Source organism: Musa acuminata, chromosome BXJ2-4 (assembly GCF_036884655.1).
Source record: "Musa acuminata AAA Group cultivar baxijiao chromosome BXJ2-4, Cavendish_Baxijiao_AAA, whole genome shotgun sequence".
Taxonomy (NCBI): Eukaryota; Viridiplantae; Streptophyta; class Magnoliopsida; order Zingiberales; family Musaceae; genus Musa; species Musa acuminata.
This window is the reverse complement of record NC_088341.1, coordinates 45,494,210-45,514,470: the sequence shown is the minus strand read 5'-3', so window position 1 is coordinate 45,514,470 and position 20,261 is coordinate 45,494,210. Positions and strand designations below refer to the sequence as shown.

The following is a 20,261-nucleotide window of genomic DNA, read 5'->3' as shown; positions in this document are numbered from 1 at the left end:
AACAGGTGGTTCAAGAACTATTACGTCGGAGATCGTCGTGTGTGAGAGGAGATCCTGCAACGTTTTACGTAAGGACATGGTATAATGTTGGCCACTCCAGAAGCTCATGTCATATGACTATGTTTATCATAGGATCGAATGATCGAACATTTAACCACATGCAATCTATTGAGGCCATGTGTCCTAGATCCGACGACCACTTATCAATTAGGCACGACTAACAAGTGGCTATGCGGTCAACTATATTGGAACTTATGTATGTCCATCTTTTTCTATCAATTTTATATATTATTAAATAAATTCATAAGAGAAAAATATGTCTATTTAAGCATGTTGAATCAATAGCTTTGACTTATTAATGAATTATAATAGTATCAAATTGGATAGAGGTATAGGAGAAGGCTTCGAATGAATTATTGGAAAAGTGGTCCAGGGTGGATATTAATTTTAGCATGATTTGTATTTTTTTAATTTGAAATGCTATATTTATGGTAATAAAATTGATAAGGACTTGCCACAATATGACATTTTTTATACCAATTATGCTTCACCACTCTGCCAACTTTGACTTATTGCCAAACGCCGCCGCCTCGATAACATCTTTTCCATGCTTTGCATGAGAAATCATACAAAAACTGAGCTATTTGGACGGAGTTTACGTAAGCGACTCTCTAACAAATGAAGCTTTTTCTCTTTGCGTGCTTCTCATGTGGCAGATTACTCGCAGTCTTGGAGAAGTGTATTGATTCATATAAATCATCTCTTTTTTTAATCGAAAATACTAAGTTGGATGATTTTTTGATACAGTTTATCTAGTCATTTAAGTGAGATTTTATCGACTAAATACAAATTATTATTATTAGGTCTAATATCGATTGATTGAGAAAATTAATACAAATTAAGCAAGTAGACTGTGTATAACTTTGAATCAGTCAACACCTTAAATCATCTTCAATTATTTTCACTAGCTTTACTTCCACACTAAATCACAAAAGATTATTACATAATCTATCAGAATCAGGGAAGGTTTTATAAAATAACTAGAGGTAGACTGATAGTTTATTTCTATTTTTTAAGATTTACTAGTATTATCATTATTATTATTATTATTATTATTATTATTCCTTTTAAGTTTAAGACATTAGATGTGATATAATATTTAGATTTATTTTCTTAACACTCTTCATCATGTGTGGATGATGGACTGATCCAAACCTAATTCATGAAATAGCAGAAACTGGAAAAGAAGATGAACAGGCAACCCTGAATAAAAATCAGAAACAGATACATAGTAGTTGAAATTAGACATTGAGTGCAAGCTACATCCACAAACACAGGTTTTTCTTAGGCTGTAACATCAAATGCAAGAGCAATTCACAGAGACAAGAAGCAATAGCAATACATTATATGTGTGGAGATTATAGGGAGCACATCCATTATGGAACCCAGTTCAGCATCAAGTTACTCTCCCCGGCTTCAGTAGGAGCAAACTGTTGATACCTGTAGGAGGTGTTTGATGTGTTTGGAGGTAGGAGGAAGGAGGTTGATTAGTAATGTTGCTCATGTACCCTAAATCTGCATCAAACCGAGAGGAGGAAGAAGTTTACCCGATGTGAAGCGTGGGTCCGTCATCTGTGCCATGGAAGTGTGATGGTTGTAGATGAAAGGGGTTGCTGCTTACAGCTGCGTTATCAGGACACCATGAACCTTGAAGGGCTCTCAAGGCGGCACCTTCTGCCTCAAGCTGTTAACACAGGATAATGATGATGATGATGATGTGTTTATATGTTGGGATCACTGGCATTGGCTCAGAAGAATACCTGGTCTTTAAGCTGCTTGTTTATCTCTCCAAGATGTCTCTCCTGCAGCACAAAAAATAATGAGACTTCACACCATGACCATTGTTGTTTATGCTATTACTCGTAATGATTTGGTCTGGTGCAAGAAGATTGAGTTGAATTCTAATATTATACACTGAACAATTAGGATAAGATGAAGGAAAACTGCTTGCCGAGCTGAAGCAGATGGTTGGCATAAGGACACACCAAAGGATGTGAATGAATAAACAAATGAATATAATGATGATTACTGAAAAGGAAAATTGACGAAAAGTTTCGAGCCTCAGATATAAAGAACTATAAGATAGGATACACTACTTGAGAATCAATCCAAGTGAACTGCATGGATTTGTTTGGTTTAGAGATTATTGTCTGTCTAAGTTTGTACTGTTTTCTCCATTTCTCTTGTGACAAATCCAACTTTAATTAAGTGGACATCTTTGTTTTACTATTACATGAAATCTAATTGAGATAAGATGGTGATCTGTGTCCCCTAATTAGCACTACATCAAGATGGCTGTTGCTGCAGTTTGCTTTTATTTCATCTTTTCTATGGGCAACTTTTCACCTCATTATAATTCTCTATGTAAAATCTGAAAATAAATCTGGGATGTTGCATCCCACATCTGAGATAGTAATGCTTTCTTTTAACACTTAGATAATGGCTCAGAAAATAAATGATAAGTGATGACACTTTGTGCATAGCAAACATGATATTACACCCTTCATCATAGATTTTGAGAGTTATTGATATCAACATTCTCAAAGACCAATGCATACTAAACAAGTTCCTTTAGAAAGAGAGAGAGAGAGAGAGGCAGGTGTTGAAGTAGGATGGACATTCAAAGATCAGCACTTAATTAAAGTACATAACTATATTCTTTATATCATATAGTTTTGACAAGAGATATTGCTGATTGTTAGAGAATTGAATTGTAGCACTATTTGTAGATAGCAAAAGCACAAGGCAAAGACGAAGAAAAAGAACGTTTGATGGATGAAAGAAATGTTTAATGGGTTGAGTAGTGTTGCTTACTTTCTTCCGAAGTTCTTCCATCTTGTCCATCATTAACTGAGTCTGCACTTAAAGAGTAATCAAATAAGCATGCATTTTAACTATCTAAGAATAGTACAAATCCAAAACGAAGATAAAACCCAGAGGGATAAAGAAGCACTTTGTGTGGCACCACTAGCTTCTCTCTCTCTCTCTCTCTCTCAAGAAGAAACTATTTATAGAGCTACTTTCAGATGCTTCTTTCATCAAAAGAGCCAGAAATCTCAACTATGGCCAACTCAAACACAAAAGAGAAAAAGAAAGAAGATAATTGAAATGACCAGAATCATTTTGAATCCGAGAAAGAAAAGTCTAGTATATATACATGAGAATAGAAATTGATCTTTGCAATTGTTTTAAGTGTTTGTATTCATGCAGAACATCACTAGATCGGAATCAAGATAGAGATCTGGTGAAGTCTGAGTCTTAACATCACCTTTCTTTGCCTGGCCTGTGACAGTGCAGACTCGAGTTGTCTCTCCAATTGCTGCAGTTCTTTCACACTCAGTGGACCGAGGTCCTCACCCAGCAAGTGCCTTCACATGACATGTAATTACCATCTCGAGCATGGCATGTTAAGGAGACACAAACAATAAATGATTGATTATGAAGGTTCTTTCTAGCTGAAAACAGAGGAAATTGTACAGATGTCCTAAGACTGCTAACATTATCGAGAAGAAGAATAACCTCTGGGAACGTTGGAGAGACTCAAACTTGACCTTCAACTTGGACATTTCTTGGTACCAGCTCTGCAATGTGATACGATTACAAGATAAACTTCACAAGTCAAAGATCATTTCTCAAGAGACTTACAGATACTAGAATGAACTTGCGACTGTGACATAATAAGAGTGAACACAACATGTGAATTGTGATCGACTGATACGCTAAATAGCTCTCTACATACGACGAGATCTATAGGGTAGTAACTTAGTTGACACATTTGAGGAATATACTAATTTTCCTCACAAATAACTCAAATATGTATGAGATCACAGTCTTGAGGTGTTCAAGTGACTGTAATGCAAGAGAATGACATGTTGAGGGTCATGCAAGATTAGACATCTCGTTACAAGGAGAAAAGGATGTTGACTAAACAAGCAACAGCTCCACATCCATAGCCATAGCTATAATTTTTTCTAGTGTAATCATTATGTTTGGATGGAAGTCCAGCTGCAAAAGATTATGGTTTTATTAGATGTCATAATAAAGATGTTTCCTTTTTCTTCCTAAGCAATGGATAAAAATGTTGTTCATATATATTAAGGAAAAATTAGTCTCAGCATCCTACACAGTGAATACAATGAGCATAATGAGCGTTTCATGAATACGTATATGATACCGTATTTACGAGAATTTACAAACAACAGACATCTGACAGATTCAAGGAAAAAAAATCAAATAGTTCAATTAGAATCCAGTGGTATTCTTAGAAGATTTCTGTGTGATTCTAGTTTGATAACTGATCCACTTGCTTTTTCCATGTTAGATCAAGATACTATTAATATGAGGAAGAAGAAAAGAACATATAACTTCTGCCTCAAGCAAAGGTTTCTTTTTCATACTGAAGAGCCCTGAGGAACCCGATTTTTCTCATGATCATTCTTTAAATCTTAATCTGACTGTCAGCCCTAATTTTGATATAATCTAAAATTGATGTAGTGAAATCGAAAACGCCGAAAGAACACAAACCTGTGCCTCCCCATTAGCAACATTAGGATCTTGGGGTGCATAACAACAACGTTGATATCGCTCCAAGGTTTTGCTTGTTCTACAAGATAGAATTAGAGTGATCCATTCATTTCTTCTCAACATTCATACAAAGAAAGCAATGCATTTTTATTGATGAAATACAACCCAAATGTACATAGAGTAGTGTACTAATGTAATATGCAAGTGTCGAGTATATTTAAGAATGTTTTGAATTGGTAAGCTAGAAGATAACAAAAGAAAATTATTCTAGAACCTTTGAAGCCCAACAAAATTAGCTGCACTATGACTACTCTGGTAATTGCTTCAATCTTCTTCCGATTGATTTTGAGCATATATGCATATCTTTATGCAGTAGGAATGTGGTTATGTTTGAAAAGACATGTGATACTAAACAAAGGCAGAGAATTATCTTTAGCAATCATTTCTTCATGTTTGGATTTCTGATTTGCTTTGAACTTCTTGATGATAGTATTACCAGTATAAATAAGGTAAATTTTGTTCCATTTAAGAAAAGATTCTCAGCTATCAGTTTCAGTATATCCCTTTCTTTAATGAAAAATCAAATGTTGCTGTTGAAGCTATCATATTATTCTTTGCTGTTAGAAGAGCAATAGAGTAATGATAGTGATTTCCATCATTGCAATGGATAGTAATATCTTTAGAATCATGAACAGTAATAGTAATAGGTATAGTAATCTTCCAGTGCCATTCATAGGTGAGATCAGTTTGGTTCTATCACATCATTCATTGTTGGAATTGTGAAGTTCGACATCACCAATAGTCAGTATCTTATCTGTCACAGTACCAAAACAGATGATATGGAAAAGTCATTGCAACAACAATATTTATAGCTTAGTGGAATTTCCAGTGAGACCAAAGATCTGGTAAAGAAAATGGATGATATACACCCTCTCTAGTCGGGCAGATCACTGGATCTTACCCTCTCTCTCTCCTTAAAAATTGGAAGGTTTCTTCTTTTGAGATCTTAGCTTGCATGAATGCAAAATCATGCATCCAAGATGCACAATAATCTGCAATAAAAATGCTTTAATCCCTTCTATTCATCTTTCTTTTTGGGGAGAAAAGAGGTATGTCAGACACTATACATGGTTCGTGACAAGGGAGACAGAAAACCAGATTTTCCAAGAAAGTGAAGAGATTTGTGAGATCAAAATCCATAACTCTACATGTGAACAAATTAAGATTCGCCACCAAGCATGTCTGGCAAAGACAGATCCGTAGAGAGGAAAAACCAGCAGGCTTAAATGGTCAGAAAATCGACAGAAAAAGAAAGAAAGAGCCAGTTCTTTCTCCTGTGATCTTGTTTTGGAGCCCATCTTTGTCATGATCTACAGGAGTAGCTTTAGGTTTAGGGTTTCCAGAGATCCATGATCTCCACGACGAGTAACCATAAATGATGCCCATAAACAACAGGAACGAAGGGTTAAAGAGATTCATCATGGCAAAAGACATGAAGCAGGAAATGAGGGGCACTGCTTTGTTATCTTCCTCCTCCTCCTCCTTAGCATAGAAATGGCAAAGCATCTAATGAGGTAGAAAAGCTTAACGCAGCACAGATCCAGCGTAGATCTCTATATGACTCTATACATACGAACATGTATATATGCTTGTGGGTTTACCCAGCGCTGCCGAACTCATAGAGCTTGCCGCGGCTGGAGAAGATTATGAGCGCCACCTCGGCGTCGCAGAGGACGGAGAGCTCGTAAGCCTTCTTGAGCAGCCCATTCCTCCGCTTGGAGAAGGTCACCTGCCGGTTGATCTTGTTCTCGATCCTCTTCAGCTCCACCCGTCCCCTCCCCATCTCCTTCCCCTACTACCACCTGCTTCTCTCTCTCTCTCTCTCTCTCTCTCTGGTTTCTGTTGCCGTGGGCGTGGCGGAGAGAATCTGATAATGGTGAAGGAATTCTGTGGATGACAGGGAAAGGGCACAAGCACTGTTGCCTATCGCTTTCTCTCTTTTACTTTTCCTTCTGATCTAAGTACATGACATGAGCTCTTGTCTTCTCAGATAAACTTACAGTGCTAGGCATCGTTACCATTGTTATTACTACCTTAAGCTCTTTCTCTGTGTTTTACTTTGGATCTGGAGATATTTAGAGTGAGAAAGAGATCAGAAAGTCTTGGTTATTCTACTGATCTTGTCCTCCGGAAGACGAGGGAATAAAGGAGCCGGGGATGCTGCTGCGTGTCGTGTGATACAATCGCCACACTAGCTTGTCAAAATAGCCGCTCATACATTGTGTAGGTTGTGGCGCCAACCTTAACGCCGTCGTCACTCTTGTCCTCGCATGAGCTAAGATTACTCCCACCTTACGATCTAACGACATCATCTTTGTCCGAATCATGATGTTGTAAGATTCACACAGATCTATCAGCTATCTGCATCCGAAATGTGAAGCATTTACCGTTCCACTGTCCACCGTCGAGCGAGCTGCTGGTACGAGTAGTCTCCTGGCACCGCGCCACCTACGAGCTTGGGGTTGCAGCATCCTATCCTGCTTTGTTCATTCCTCATGACAAACCTTGCCTTTCCTTTGCTTCCCTTTTAGCATGTCCTCTCCACTATGGAATTTCCCATATCCAAGAAAGATGGATTCATAGGGGGTAAGGTTGGGGGAATGTGTGGGTCTTCAATTCCCAACTACCAAAGGTGCAAGGTAGAGGAGATAAAGATCTCAGAGCTTAGAGTGGCTTACTGGGTGTGAGGGCGACCTCTCTCTCTCTCTCTCTCTCTCTCTCTCTCTCTCTCTCTCTCTCTCTCTCATGTATGTGTGGTAAGGTCACTTTCTAACTTTTCTCTCCCCCCACATTGCTACCTTGGCCACTCTAAAATATCTCCATAGGCAAGCAAACATCTGAAGATGTTTAACATGGTGTGCAGTAGAAGAAAGAGCTCGAGAGCATTGTAGCTGCCCGATGTGCATCACTACAAACTGGTCGCTAACATAGCCCTTTGCTTGGCTCAGCCATGAGCCTGTCACCAGAGATCGCTCTTTGGCACAGGAGAGAGCCATTGGATGATGATAAGCCGAGAGATGCCAAGTCTGACCATCACGCTGTGTTTAGTTCTGACTCTCTTCAGTTCATCAGTTGGCAGCTTCGGCCAATTTTATTGGACTATCTCCAATCCGCTGACAAAATCTATGTGAAATAATAATGGATCGTCATAGAATTATTTTGTATCTTCGACTGTGTATCGAAACATAAATTCTCAATGAATATTTATATGACAGTCGATTGAATAATGCAGGAATATATTATATGTTTATATATAAGTATGGTAAGTAGGATTTGCAGGGTTGGTGACATCGAAAAGCATTTATAGGTTCTTAAGGAATAGAGAGATTGATCATGAAAAGAATTGAGAAAGCTGGAAGATTATATGGGATCTGAAAGTTCTTCCTATAATCAAAATATTCCTCATGTAGACCAATATTGTGTTTGTCAAGAAAGACTAACTCTAACATCAATATGTCTTTCATCTGTCTATTAAGGTTAAAATTTTATATATTGAGCAAGTAAATAAATATTATATTATCTATTAAGGTTAATTAATAGATACTTAAGTTTGTCAAAATTATTGAGCACTGGTCCTCGTGGTTTCTGCATTCTCATTGGTTCTACGTTGAAATTATTGTGGGACCCGGGTATGTTGACGACTGGGAAACCGCTTAAATGTGTTCTGTGATTCGATCGAGATAGTTGATCTGGAATCAAGAAGCACCCGCTCGCTATGGTACGCCTCCCGAGAACAAGCATAAAACCTGCGCCGCGTCGAAGAAAGAAAAGCCCCAATTTGTCGTCTTCCTCAGGTTCAAACCCGAGAGGGAAGGAGAGAGATCGAGCCATGTAACGCCAAGCCCTGCGCGTCCTGACCCGAGCTCTCGGCGGCCGCCGCTCCGCCGTGGGACGGCCCTTGTCCACCGGCCTCCCGGCGGCGCCGTCGGAGACGCAGCGTTCCTGGATGCCTGGCGGAAGCTGGCGGCCCCCAACATCGACCCGACCAAGACCCCGCACGCTTTCATGAAGCCCCGCCGTCCCACGCCTTCCTCCGTCCCCTCCAAGCTCACCGTCAACTTCGTCCTCCCCTGCCAATTCGAGATCTCCAACAAGGAGGTTTGCTTGCTCCTCCGCTCTCCCGCTGATCCATCTAAATCTTGTCTAGGGTTTTGTTCCGACGTTTGGATGATGCTGCGCCTGGCCTTGGGTCATCTGATCTGTCTATTTTTCGGACATTGATTCTTCTCCAAAAAGAGGATTTTTAGTTATTCGATGAAATTTCTGGAAGTGCTTATGCATTATAATTGCGGAATGCCATCATATGCTTTCCTTTTGGTTGCTGGGTACTGACATACAAAAGATAGTTTGAGAACAGATGAGTAGAAAGGTCTATTATTTATATAATTGATAGAAATATTTTTTATTAGTATTATGGCATACTTGATACAAAACAAACAACAATTTTGTTTTAAATTCAATTAAATTGCTGGTTCTTTCTACAACATATTTAGTTTTACATAGGCTTTTATACTGCTTTGATTCATTTTCTTGGTGAGCCTTTTGTCGTGCATGATTTCTTCGATTACCAAGCTGAGCAATCTGTTAGTAATCATTTGAAACATAGTCTGAGGAAGGATATCAAAGAAGAGATATTCTCTAAGTATTAATTAAAATGCCTATGTAGGAAATGGATCTGGCAATGCCATCTCACTTTTAGGCTAATACCGACCTTAAAAGGCTTCTTTAACCTATCCAATTCATGAAGTTCAGAATGTTCATAATCTGACACAGCCACAGTACTTGGCACATCAGCATGAGAAGGACATCACCAATGTTTTTCCAAATTTGTCCAAGTCGTGGTGACATTACCAAAAATTCAAGGCCAATATACTGCTTGAATGTCCAAGCAGCCTTGTAGTTTATCTATTTGATCTCATGTATATCTGTCAGGTTTAAGAAATCTGTATCATATCCATTTGTATCATATCTATCAGTTCACAAGTGTCTTAATGAAATATATTTTTCTAGGCTTACCAATTGACCACTAGCTTTATTCCCATATCCTTCCCTTTTTTTTTTTTTGGCATTTACTTTCAGGTTGATATGGTCATTGTACCAGTAACTACAGGGCAACCGGGTGTTTTCCCTGGACATGTTGCCACCATTGCAGAGGCTCAAGCCAGGGGTTCTTCCTGTACACGAAGGGAATGAAGTTACCAAGTCTTTGTTAGCAGTGGTTTTGCATTCACACATGCTAACTCAGTTACGGATATAGTTGCTGTTGAGGCTGTTCCTGTTGACCATATTGATCCAAACCTGGTCCAGAAGGGACTTGCTGATTACACCCAGAAGCTAAACTCAGCCACAACGGACTTGGAAAAAGCTGAAGGGCAGATTGGCATTGATGTTCATGGTGCACTGGATGCAGCACTATCTGGCTGAGTGATGGTATTTATCCTTGTGATTTTACCCTCTTGAATTCATATATAGAACAAGAAAATTGACCAACTTGCTATGTGAAAGAAAAGAGGAAAAAGTATAATAAATCTTTGGTTCAGTTGAACATGCATTTCAATACTGTTACCATACAACTCTGGATGTTTAAATTTTTTGCTTTTTAATTTGGTAAACTCTCATAATTTTCTGCAGCTTTTGTTATAACCATGTAGTGTATTTGTTGGATTGGTTTTAATTTGGTAAACTCTCATAATTTTCTGCAGCTTGTGTTATAACCTTGTAGTGTATTTGTAGCTCTCATAATTTTCCGCAGCTTGTGTTATAACCTTGTAGTGTATTTGTTTGATTGGCCTACTAACATTCTTTCCTACCTGTCTCAATTGCATGAATGTGAAATGTTTTACATGACTTTGACGGTTTATGAATTGTTATTGTGTGGAATACCTGTTGCCATGCTGATGTATGAGTTTTCTTCAGTCAATATTTTAATGAGTCACGTCTGAGCCCCAATTTCTGCTTCATTGGCATATATCAATCATGCTACATTTAAAATAGATTAGACTTGGGAATTTATGTTGTAAACCAACCATACTTGGTCTTTGTGGCAGCTTGAAGCAAAGACTACATGGTTTCAGCTTCAAAATGCAAGTGGTGTTGTAAATCATAAGGCTTTAACAAGGTTTTTGCATTGTTTTCTGAATCCAATTCTTAAGTCAGAATGCGAAAATGATTCTTGTCTTCACTGGAACATAGGAAAAGAGGTGACTTTGTATTTTCTTATATAAATCCAACATAGAGTCAGTCACCTCAAAAGAGTCAAGCACAAGTACCTGATTGGATTGAGACAATTCATGTTCCCAGCAGCATTTCTTGGGTACTGGAATCTCTTCTGCTCCCTGACATGTGTTGTTTCAATCCTGTAGACATATGAGATCAGAGAGATGAGTTTAAGGTGGATGCCTCAGTCCTTCTCTTACATTAAACTGTGCAGAATATCTATCTACCTCATTGAGAATAATATGATAAATTTTTGCATGCAGTGAATCAGTCCTTGGAAACCAAAATATTCTGATTTTATTCAGATTCAAATGGTCCAACCCTTCTTATTTTATCTCGTAATCAGTTCCTTTACATTATATCCTCCTCTGTTTCATGTGTTTCAATTTTTGTGCCAGTCTTACTTGAATTAAGCCAATAATTCTTGAAAATGATAGAATTAAGTCAGATATCCTGCATCTTATAGGCTGCTGAGAAAAAAAGAATATTTCTGAAACAAGGCATACTTCAGTTGATAAAGTTGGCAACTGAAGCACTTCTAAATCACTGCAATTCAACTGCAATATTACCCTATTCAATCATTTATTGACTATGGAATTTTGAATCAGGTGATAGCTTTAGCTGAATATCTCATTCTGCCACCATCTCATGATCATCAAAATTATGTGACAATGTTACAGACCACAGCTTGCTGGTTGCTTCATTTCCCCTTCACTTTTCACCTACTTTTTCCTTTGCTCAGGTACTTCAGCAGAGAGGTCATCACATTCCAATACTGACACATTCAGTGGCCAGCATCCATCTCCTATTCCTCTCACCATGCTCTTCAGGGGCTCAAGTACTCAGGAACCATGTGACAGCTTCAATTCCCAAAATATTTCCAATTTCTTGATTGACAGAGATGCTGATAAGCCCCACCCCACCTTCTGTATCTTCAATCACGGTCTGAGGAAGAAGAAGATGCCCATCAGATCTCATCAAAATGGGAAGCATGTTCTCCTAAGAAAAAAAAAAGAGTTTGGTTATTTAACTATTATAGACTTGAAATTAATGTTCACGAGTTAGATTCTTAATCTTATATCCTATGGATATTTTATTTTTTTCACCGTAGATAATTAATATAACTTCTATCATATGTATCCAATACATGAGACACCCATCAATACGGGTATAGAAATGGTCAATACACAGTTTTATCTTTAAATATTTACGAAGATTGTTTGATGCACATAAAATTTTGTCATCTCAAAGTTGATTCATAATACTTGGGACATATCATGACCAAATAAACACATTCCATAGATTACTATTTTTCTCTATACATGTCCATTCTTACTCCTTTCTCTCCTCTCCTTTTGAATACCTAACAACTCGATGAGCATCTCTCAAGTAAGTATTGCCAACTCCTTTGCTTATCCTATGTGAGAACCATTGAGTGCACCAGAGTATTATATCCTCTTTGGCTGCACTGGTAGCTACTCCATGATGAGATGAATTAGATGCTGATGGATGTGGCCATGACAACCACCTCCTCTGAAGTCATTTTGTCCTACCAGTGTCCCCATGTTGAAAGATAGATTCAAATCTGATCCTATGTGCCACCTCATACTGATTCTCAATTCATTTGCTTCCGTCTCACGTAATATATTCTTGCATTGCAACCTTTTTAGGTCAGTCAGAATTCTCTCAAAGCAATCAATTTCTATGAGTGATCTAACAAAAAAAGTTCTGTCCCTCTCTCTCTCTGTCTCTCTCTCTTTTTTTTTTTTTTGCTTTTCTGATTTCTTCCCTTATCGGGACTCAAAAGATAAGAGATACATCAGCAAAACATGATACCTAAACTAATCGAGAGAGAGAGAGAGAAGAAGTTAATATGAGATAGTGGGTGTTTAACCTCCAGTTCTTGATCTTGTAAGGCTGAGAGAAGGAAACGAATAGGCCAAGAAACAAAGAACCAGACATGGAAATCTAAGCAGCATCAACACCACCCACATGCATACAAACCCAACAAAAAAGCAATAATGCCTAGAAATTCTCAACGCAAAATGAGACCCTGCAGCCGACCAAAGTGGATCCACTCAAACCCATACACAGAGAGATCAATGGTTATCTGCAGCTGCGGCACCACTCACCCTCTCATCTTTCCCCGCTGGTGCCTCCATTTGTGTGCACCCGCTGCAGCAGCCGAGAAGCCTTCGCACCGCGAGCCTTTGCAGCATTTACTTCCACCGTTTCTTCCGCCTTTACTGCCTCTCTCTCTCTCTCTCTCTCTCTCTCTCTCTCTCTGTGTTCCGTGATGGCAACTCAAGCCCAACGCCGCTGCAGATTTCTGCTCCCGAGTAGGTAATTCCTCATTCGATCAAGTTCCACTCTTGGTCATGTTGGTCTCGGATTGGTTTCTTCGTGAAGGTCGAATCTTGATGAGTTTCTTGGGTGAATTTTGATTCTTGATTGACGCAGAAGCTAGGGGAAAGGGAAAGAGATGGACTTCCCCCAAGCTGCGGCTGGTGTCCTCGACTCGGCTCCCGCGTTTTTCGCCAATGGAGGTGAGAGAGAGTTGCCTCCTTTTTGGTGTTTCTTGAGCGGTATGTGTTGGATTCTTTTTCCCGTTCGTCGCCTGAGGTGAGATGGGTTTCGTGTAACAGCGGCGCCGTATCCGAGGAAGAGAGGAAGAGATGCCATCGGCGTCCCGGTGGCGGCGGTGGCACAGCAGCAGAGCCACCCTGCTAACCTCTTCTCGCTGCATGGCGCGCTTCCGCCTCCGACGCTCGTGAGCCTCGCCCAGCTCCAAAGCCGCCCGCCTCCCACCGTCTCCACCGGCCTCCACCTCTCCTTCGAAGAACAACACCAACAGCAGAACCAGAAGCAGTCCGACCCCCTTACCTCTTCTTCTTCCTGCTCTATCCTCCCTTCTTCCCTTCTCCCCGAAGAAATCGCCCCCTATATCAACCAAGAGAAGGACGAAATCGGAAAGGTCCTTTACGCGCAGGTAGCTTCCCATCTTTCCCTCCCTGTCGATCGCTCCGTCTCCTTTGCTTCTTCCGACGAACAAAATATTAGCTGAATAAAAATTGAATCTTTCTTTCTCCATGGCAGGGAGAACAACTGCGGCAAGCCTTCGCGGAGAAGTGGCGGAGGCACTACCGTTCTTTATTAGGAGTGGCAAAGGAGTGGGCGGCGGCGCGGCTACGGGAGAAGGAGGCGGACGTGGAGCTGAGGAGGCGGCGGAGCGTCGAGCTGGAGGACCGCCTCACCCGCCTGCGAACCGAGTCGAGGACGTGGCAAGCCAAGGCCATAGCGAACCAGGCGACGGCAGCTGCCCTCCACGCCCGGCTCCAACAGGCCGCCGCAGCACCGACTCCGGCGAAGGGAGGCGAGTCAGCCGAGGATGCGGAGTCGGCCTTCGTCGACGCTGACCGAGTCGAGCCGGAGCGCGCGGCGTGCCGCGCGTGCCGGGGGCGGCCGGCCTCGGTGGTGCTCCTTCCCTGTCGCCACCTCTGCCTCTGCGACGCCTGCGACGACGATGGCGGAGGCAGCGGAGGAGGAGGTGCGGCCGAGTCGTGCCCGGTTTGCCGCTGTGTCATAACCGCAAGCGTCCGAGTCTTCCTCGCTTGAAACATCCCCCGATCTCAGCCGTCCAACATTTCCATCGGAGAGGAACTTAATGCAAATAAATAAGAGAACTCAAAAATAACAAAGAACAAAAAAAAAGCCGATGCCATTCATCATCGCCGTTCGTTTCGCTTCTTCCTCTTATTGCGGGTGCCCCTCTGCCGTCTGATTATGATCACATGGCCACGGAGTCTTCTGAGAAAGCCCAAGCATTCACCATACGACCCGCCATATAATTATGTGCTTAGCTATCGCTTCATCATGTGTTTCATGATCACATAAAATGTTCATTTCATGTGGTGTCCAAAGTGGGCTGTGATGTATGTTTCATGATTCTTATAGCCCAAAAAATAAAATAAAAATTCTACATCTCTGGATATATATATATAGGAAGTATTTTTTTTCTCATTTTTCATAATCGTCGTGTGAGAAGACTATCTTAGTGCTTTATTTATAGGAAAAAGATTAACTTGGCTTAATCGCCAAACTTCGAAGCCCAAAGGTATACATACGGACTTTGGATTCGAAGGAATCCAAAGAACACAATGCAGGCCGTCCCATGATGGCACAACATCGGATTGGGTTCCACCATGTTCGAACACGCGTCCCTTCGCACGCCTTACGAGGGAATCATTGAGACCACTGAGACGTCGAGTCGCTTCGATCATCACATCAAATCAAGAGAGGGATCATTTGAATACACTCGAAAGAAAACAAGAAGTTGAGTTCCACGAGGAGACAAATGCATTGAGAGGCGCCGCTTTGTGTCCGCAACATCACACAGTTCGGCTGAGTTGAAAGGATTTTGGCATGAAGTTGATGAACCAATGAAGAAGAAGCTTCATTTTAAATGCAGATAATTTTAAATCCGAGTCTCTATATGTTCAACTTCCGGGCTCAAAATACTAGTAATTTTCAAGCTCTTAGGACTTAGGAAGACATCTTCCATATGAACAATCCATAAGCCCCACCCTCCCGATAATTTCTACTCAGTTGTCTGCGCTTTGAGCTTTTTCTTGTCGGTCTAACGTTCCATGTAACTAAAATTCTTGTTCCTAGTTGTTCTTCAAGAAAAACTAGGAAGTTCCATCAAATCAAAACCCAACAATCCAAGAAAAGCAATTAATGACAAAAAACTAGCGTTAAGTGATGGAAACCACCCTAAACTAGAAGCAATTCGTGGACAAGGTTTAATGCAAATTGCTGTAGCCTCTCAGAAAGTATAATGATTTCAGGACAAATCTATCTGTGGCAAAAACACAATGATATTATGCCATATAGATGAACAATGAATCAACCAACTTGAGTAATCAAGACAGAATTGTAACATCAGCCACTAAATGGAACTGAAATTTTCTACTGCTTAATTAGCCAACACAAAATTTGAGAATTCGGCATGGACATGACGACAAAAATGATAGCCGATAGAAGAAAGATTGAAAAAACGTAACACTTATTGGAACCTACAAAAATCATTAGCTTCCCTCCACCTTATTTAAATAAACCCTAGAATTAAATTTCGGCCACAGGAAATACCGATCCAATCTTATTTTTTCCCAGCCTATAGCACTTTATGTTGACAGAATATGGACCTAGACAAACATGATTATCTTCTTCACCCACAAAAAAACATAGAGTATACAGTGCAATTTCAAATTCTGGGCTCACTCCAATTAAAGTACTTGAGACAGATTTCAGAACACCATTCCATTCAAACTGAATAGTTAGCAGCTGAGTTTCAGAGTCTGGCTGCAAGTTCAATAACACTTAATTACTATAAAAACAACACACAGAAGCAATGCAAACAGTAAACAAACTGCGACACAATAAAGATTACGGTGAATCACAATTATGTTTCATAGTAAGAAATAGATGAAAAATCGACAACATTCACGAAAAGTTTCTAGCGTACTTACGCTCTCTCCTCGCTTCTTTGGGAATATGTAGCCTTGGTAGTCTACTCTCTCTTTCCATTCTTCTAGATAGAACTGCAAAAGAGAAGTCACAAATGATAAATATATCCTAGATAACAGGAATCAACAGATACGACATCATCAGGTCATCATGATAAATAAGCACTTGCTTTAAGGTAGCATGGAACTTTGTAATTCTTCCCAAAATAGGCACTTTGTACAGTAACATGGTCAGTTCATGTTGAACAAGCTGTACAGCAAAACAAAGCATGGTCAAATCATGCCAGAACAGTCACAGAAGCAAGTTTGCCATAAATATCCTGTTAAACCAATAAATTGCTTTCATGACAAACTCTGTGTCTAATAACTAGATAAACTAAAAGTAGACAATGCCCTTGGATGATCTTATCTTTTTAGGCTAGACTGGGATCCTTTATTTTTATGATTAGTCTGAAAAGCTATTGTGTTATTTCTGCAGCAAGCTCAGTCAAATGGTGATTGATTAACATAAAATGAATAACTCAGCAACTTGCCTGAATCCAGTTATGGAAACCAGAGACCTCATATTTTTCACGCCCTTTAATTTCTCCAACAAATACATGTTCAAAAGCTGAAGAGCAACTGGAATGGCCACCTCGACCATATAGATTAAACCATAGATCTGACATCATTCTCTTGAAGTCTTCATAATCATTGGATATTATGTCCTTGGCAACTAAATAGTGGTAAAGATACTTAATCGGTGCCGTCCTGCTTATTTCCTCAATAAATGCAGCTTGTTCATGTTTCTCCTCAGAAGTTATGACTTCTTTACACCCCACATTTGGGTTGTAATTGTCCAGAAGAGAGCAAAAACGAGAGTATGTAGGCCGCATAAATATGTCTTCGCTTATCCAGGAAAACAAGCTTTTTGATGCCATATCTCCTTTTTGATAAACCTTCTTCCCTTGACCACAGTCAATATCATAGTCCTTGCCAGGCACCAAACGATTAAGATCAAGTTCCCATAACCTGATGCAGGCTTTTGACAAATTGTCAAGCTCCTCTCTGATCGGTTCTAAACCCATGCCATTATTAGCTTCATTGATGTATTCCTGCTCATTAGGGGGCCGCTTATACACACCCCAGAATTTCATTACTGCCTGCAGTTAAAATGACAATGTCATATGATTTATCAAAATTATTTGAACATCAGCAATTTGCTTCAATCAGAATAAGCATCCAAAAGCAAAAAAAAAAAAAAAAACCAAAGATAACCTGATTAGCATGTTTTGGTTAATCAAGTAGAACAACTTGTTGTTTCACAGTCAAATCATGATAGTTTGTTTGGACAATTGGTGGTCACAATACAGAAGCATTATTTACCCTTTTGTCTATCTTTTTATGTTATGTCAATTCCTGTGCCTTTAAAGAACCTTTAAATAAAGAGTGATTTATAGTTGATAGAGAAATAAAATGCAGGTAGCCACAAATGTAATTCAGTTTCACTCAAATTAAAAGATCATAGATCAAAATATTACCCGCAACTTAGTCTGAGCAAGGCCGAGCTGAACCATAATAGAATAATAAACAGGGAAATAAAGATACTTGGTGTATAATACAGACATTTTACCAGCAACCAAGGAATTAAAAAGCAAATATTCAATTGTCAAAAAATGTTCCCATTTTTCCTTGAAAAGACCAAACCTTGTGTGGCCTTCTGGGTGTAGTCTGCTGATGCTTCTTGTTCTTGACGCCAACGACCATCCATTCTCCATCATCCTGCATTTCACTCTCCTCCTACACAAGTAGCCACAACACACAAATCAATCATTGTAAATCCCACTCATCACTCTTACTTACCAGTTGTCTTGTGTCATTGTGTAGTAATCATGTTTTCAAGAAGTTGAAACAGAATCCAACAATAAGGAAGCCCAATTAAATTACTTAGATGATTTCCTTTTGGTAGGTTCTTGAAAAATCTTTTGTTACAATGTTAAGGGTATTTGATCGGAAGGTTCAACAGGATTACAACTTTTGCCATCCATGTTATCTTCCTCTTCCCGGAAGATTAGGAGGTCCAATCCACAGTTTGCAATAAAGTCTCGTATTCCGTTTTCTATCTTGAGATTCTACCAAAAACGCCAACTTTGCACAGCAATCATACAGACAAAACACAGGGATTGAGAAAACAACTCACCTTTCTAGCGACCCTTTGGTTTCGACCGTTACCACAATCGCTCTCTGGGACCCGCTCATGTTCCTCCTCATGCCCCGAGGAAACCACCTGCCGCACACACATCCAGCAATCACCATTACGAATCACGAAACAGAAACAACAACGAAAGAGGAGAAAAAGAAGACGTGTAAAACGAGATGCGACCTCCGCCCAGGTGGATCTGGATCGCTCCTCGGCAGGAGAGGACTGTTTTCTAGCGGCAGCGGCGGCGTCTTCGTCTTCCTCACCGGCGACGGCGTCTAGGGCTGCGTTCATCAAACCCTTGACGAGTCCTTCCATCTGCAGGCCTCCCTCCGATTCTCGCTTCCCCTCTACTCCTTTCTTCTCCGTTATGATCGGTGGACGGAAACGGTAGGGAGTTATACCGGCGAATAGAAAATTGGTTTATTTCGACTTAAAAGAAATAAGAAATCATACTCTTCATTAAATATATATTAAATTGCGTGGGTATGCAAACTGGCGGTTTATATTAAAATATTTAAGTTGGAGCTGTAATTAACGAACAATTTATTTCATTATTATTTTTTCTATCCGATACATAGTAATTAGAGCCGTATATATATATATATATAGTGATGGATGTAGCTTACCAGCAACAGGAAGCAGGTGGGATGCAGTGAGAGATTTGCTCAACTTCTTCCGGATACTATGAATTGCCAAAATATTTCCTGTGGAGACTAAGCATTGATTAATTTCCATCCCAGATCATACCCTTTTTGTAAATATATTAATTATTACTGTTACGTTACGAATCTAACTGCTAATCTTATTTATAATGAAATGCATATTTGTATTGGCATGTGTCATACCTGATCACGTAGTTTGTATGTGTTTTTTATATTGTAGTAAATGAAGTCAAATCCAAATTGATACTAATTAACCTCGATGAGTTATTTAACCTCATCCGTGACCTGTGGATAATATTTAACCTGATCATGCATTGACGAGAATTAAAACTAAATCCCATATTAATCGGAACCCTTAATGTAAAATGCCAATTAAAATGGAAAAATCTAAAGCTAGCATTCGCAGCGCAAGACCCAAACAATATGGTGGAGGATGTGAAGAAAACTAATGCTATGATCTGGTTGCCAAACAAGCCTGGCCTCTACAGTGTCTCCATCTTCCAACAAGAACGTGTCCCTTTTTATACAACATTAGATATCAAATCTAAGAGGAAAACGCAAAGAGTGGAATTTTAATTAGGACGTCATCACCTAAATCTATGCTTCTATCCCCTTATGATGATATGTAGCATAAAGGATTCGATAATTACAACCAAAGGAAACCATCAACATTTCCAAGGATGAGACCTAATTATACCTCCCAAAGTATGAGAACAGATTCTGACCAAATTATACATCCCAAAAAAAAAGAGAAACAGATTAGGTAACTACGTTTCCACATCGAAAGCATTTTTGAAGAGATACCTTAGGCAAATGTCTATAAAAGCAAAGGAAATTGTTGCAGGATAGAATTTAAGCTTGCATCACACTACTATATAACAATCAATTGCACAAGTACAGCCTTCAAGTGAGATTGCTCCAAGGAAAAATAAACCATACATCTATACCCACAGAGATATATGCGATTGATATTATTATCAGTGTCTGGTATCATGGAAGTGATCCATCTAGATATTTAAGCTTGCATTTATT

General features: G+C 39.7%; 3 protein-coding genes and 1 pseudogene across 4 annotated transcripts; 2 read left to right on the top strand and 2 right to left on the bottom strand.

Moving 5' to 3' along the window:
- Positions 1-1,264: 1,264 nt before the first annotated feature.
- Positions 1,265-6,493, bottom strand: LOC135611224 (agamous-like MADS-box protein MADS3). Its single transcript, XM_065106735.1, has 8 exons — positions 6,246-6,493; positions 4,585-4,663; positions 3,580-3,641; positions 3,329-3,428; positions 2,875-2,916; positions 1,821-1,862; positions 1,608-1,744; positions 1,265-1,500 (listed from the first exon to the last, which is right to left on the bottom strand). Exons 1-8 carry the CDS (start codon positions 6,425-6,427, stop codon positions 1,437-1,439), a joined length of 708 nt encoding a protein of 235 aa, XP_064962807.1. The 5' UTR covers positions 6,428-6,493; the 3' UTR covers positions 1,265-1,436.
- A 1,980-nt stretch (positions 6,494-8,473) lies between these two features.
- LOC103982367 (ATP synthase subunit delta', mitochondrial-like) lies at positions 8,474-11,912 on the top strand (annotated as a pseudogene).
- An 825-nt stretch (positions 11,913-12,737) lies between these two features.
- LOC103982368 (BOI-related E3 ubiquitin-protein ligase 1) lies at positions 12,738-14,841 on the top strand. Of its 2 annotated transcripts, none has more exons than XM_065106734.1 (4): positions 12,738-13,203; positions 13,324-13,406; positions 13,506-13,849; positions 13,957-14,841. In XM_065106734.1, the coding sequence occupies exons 2-4, from the start codon at positions 13,343-13,345 to the stop codon at positions 14,473-14,475; spliced, it is 927 nt and encodes a 308-aa protein (XP_064962806.1). In that variant the 5' UTR covers positions 12,738-13,203; positions 13,324-13,342; the 3' UTR covers positions 14,476-14,841. The 2 variants fall into 2 exon arrangements, with proteins under 2 accessions (XP_064962806.1, XP_064962805.1); XM_065106733.1 differs by having other exon boundaries at positions 12,739-13,203; positions 13,321-13,406.
- A 968-nt stretch (positions 14,842-15,809) lies between these two features.
- Positions 15,810-20,172, bottom strand: LOC103982369 (uncharacterized). Its single transcript, XM_009399285.3, has 7 exons — positions 19,194-20,172; positions 18,748-18,924; positions 18,565-18,651; positions 18,072-18,164; positions 16,919-17,527; positions 16,389-16,460; positions 15,810-16,221 (listed from the first exon to the last, which is right to left on the bottom strand). The coding sequence occupies exons 2-7, from the start codon at positions 18,880-18,882 to the stop codon at positions 15,985-15,987; spliced, it is 1,233 nt and encodes a 410-aa protein (XP_009397560.2). The 5' UTR covers positions 18,883-18,924; positions 19,194-20,172; the 3' UTR covers positions 15,810-15,984.
- Positions 20,173-20,261: the final 89 nt, after the last annotated feature.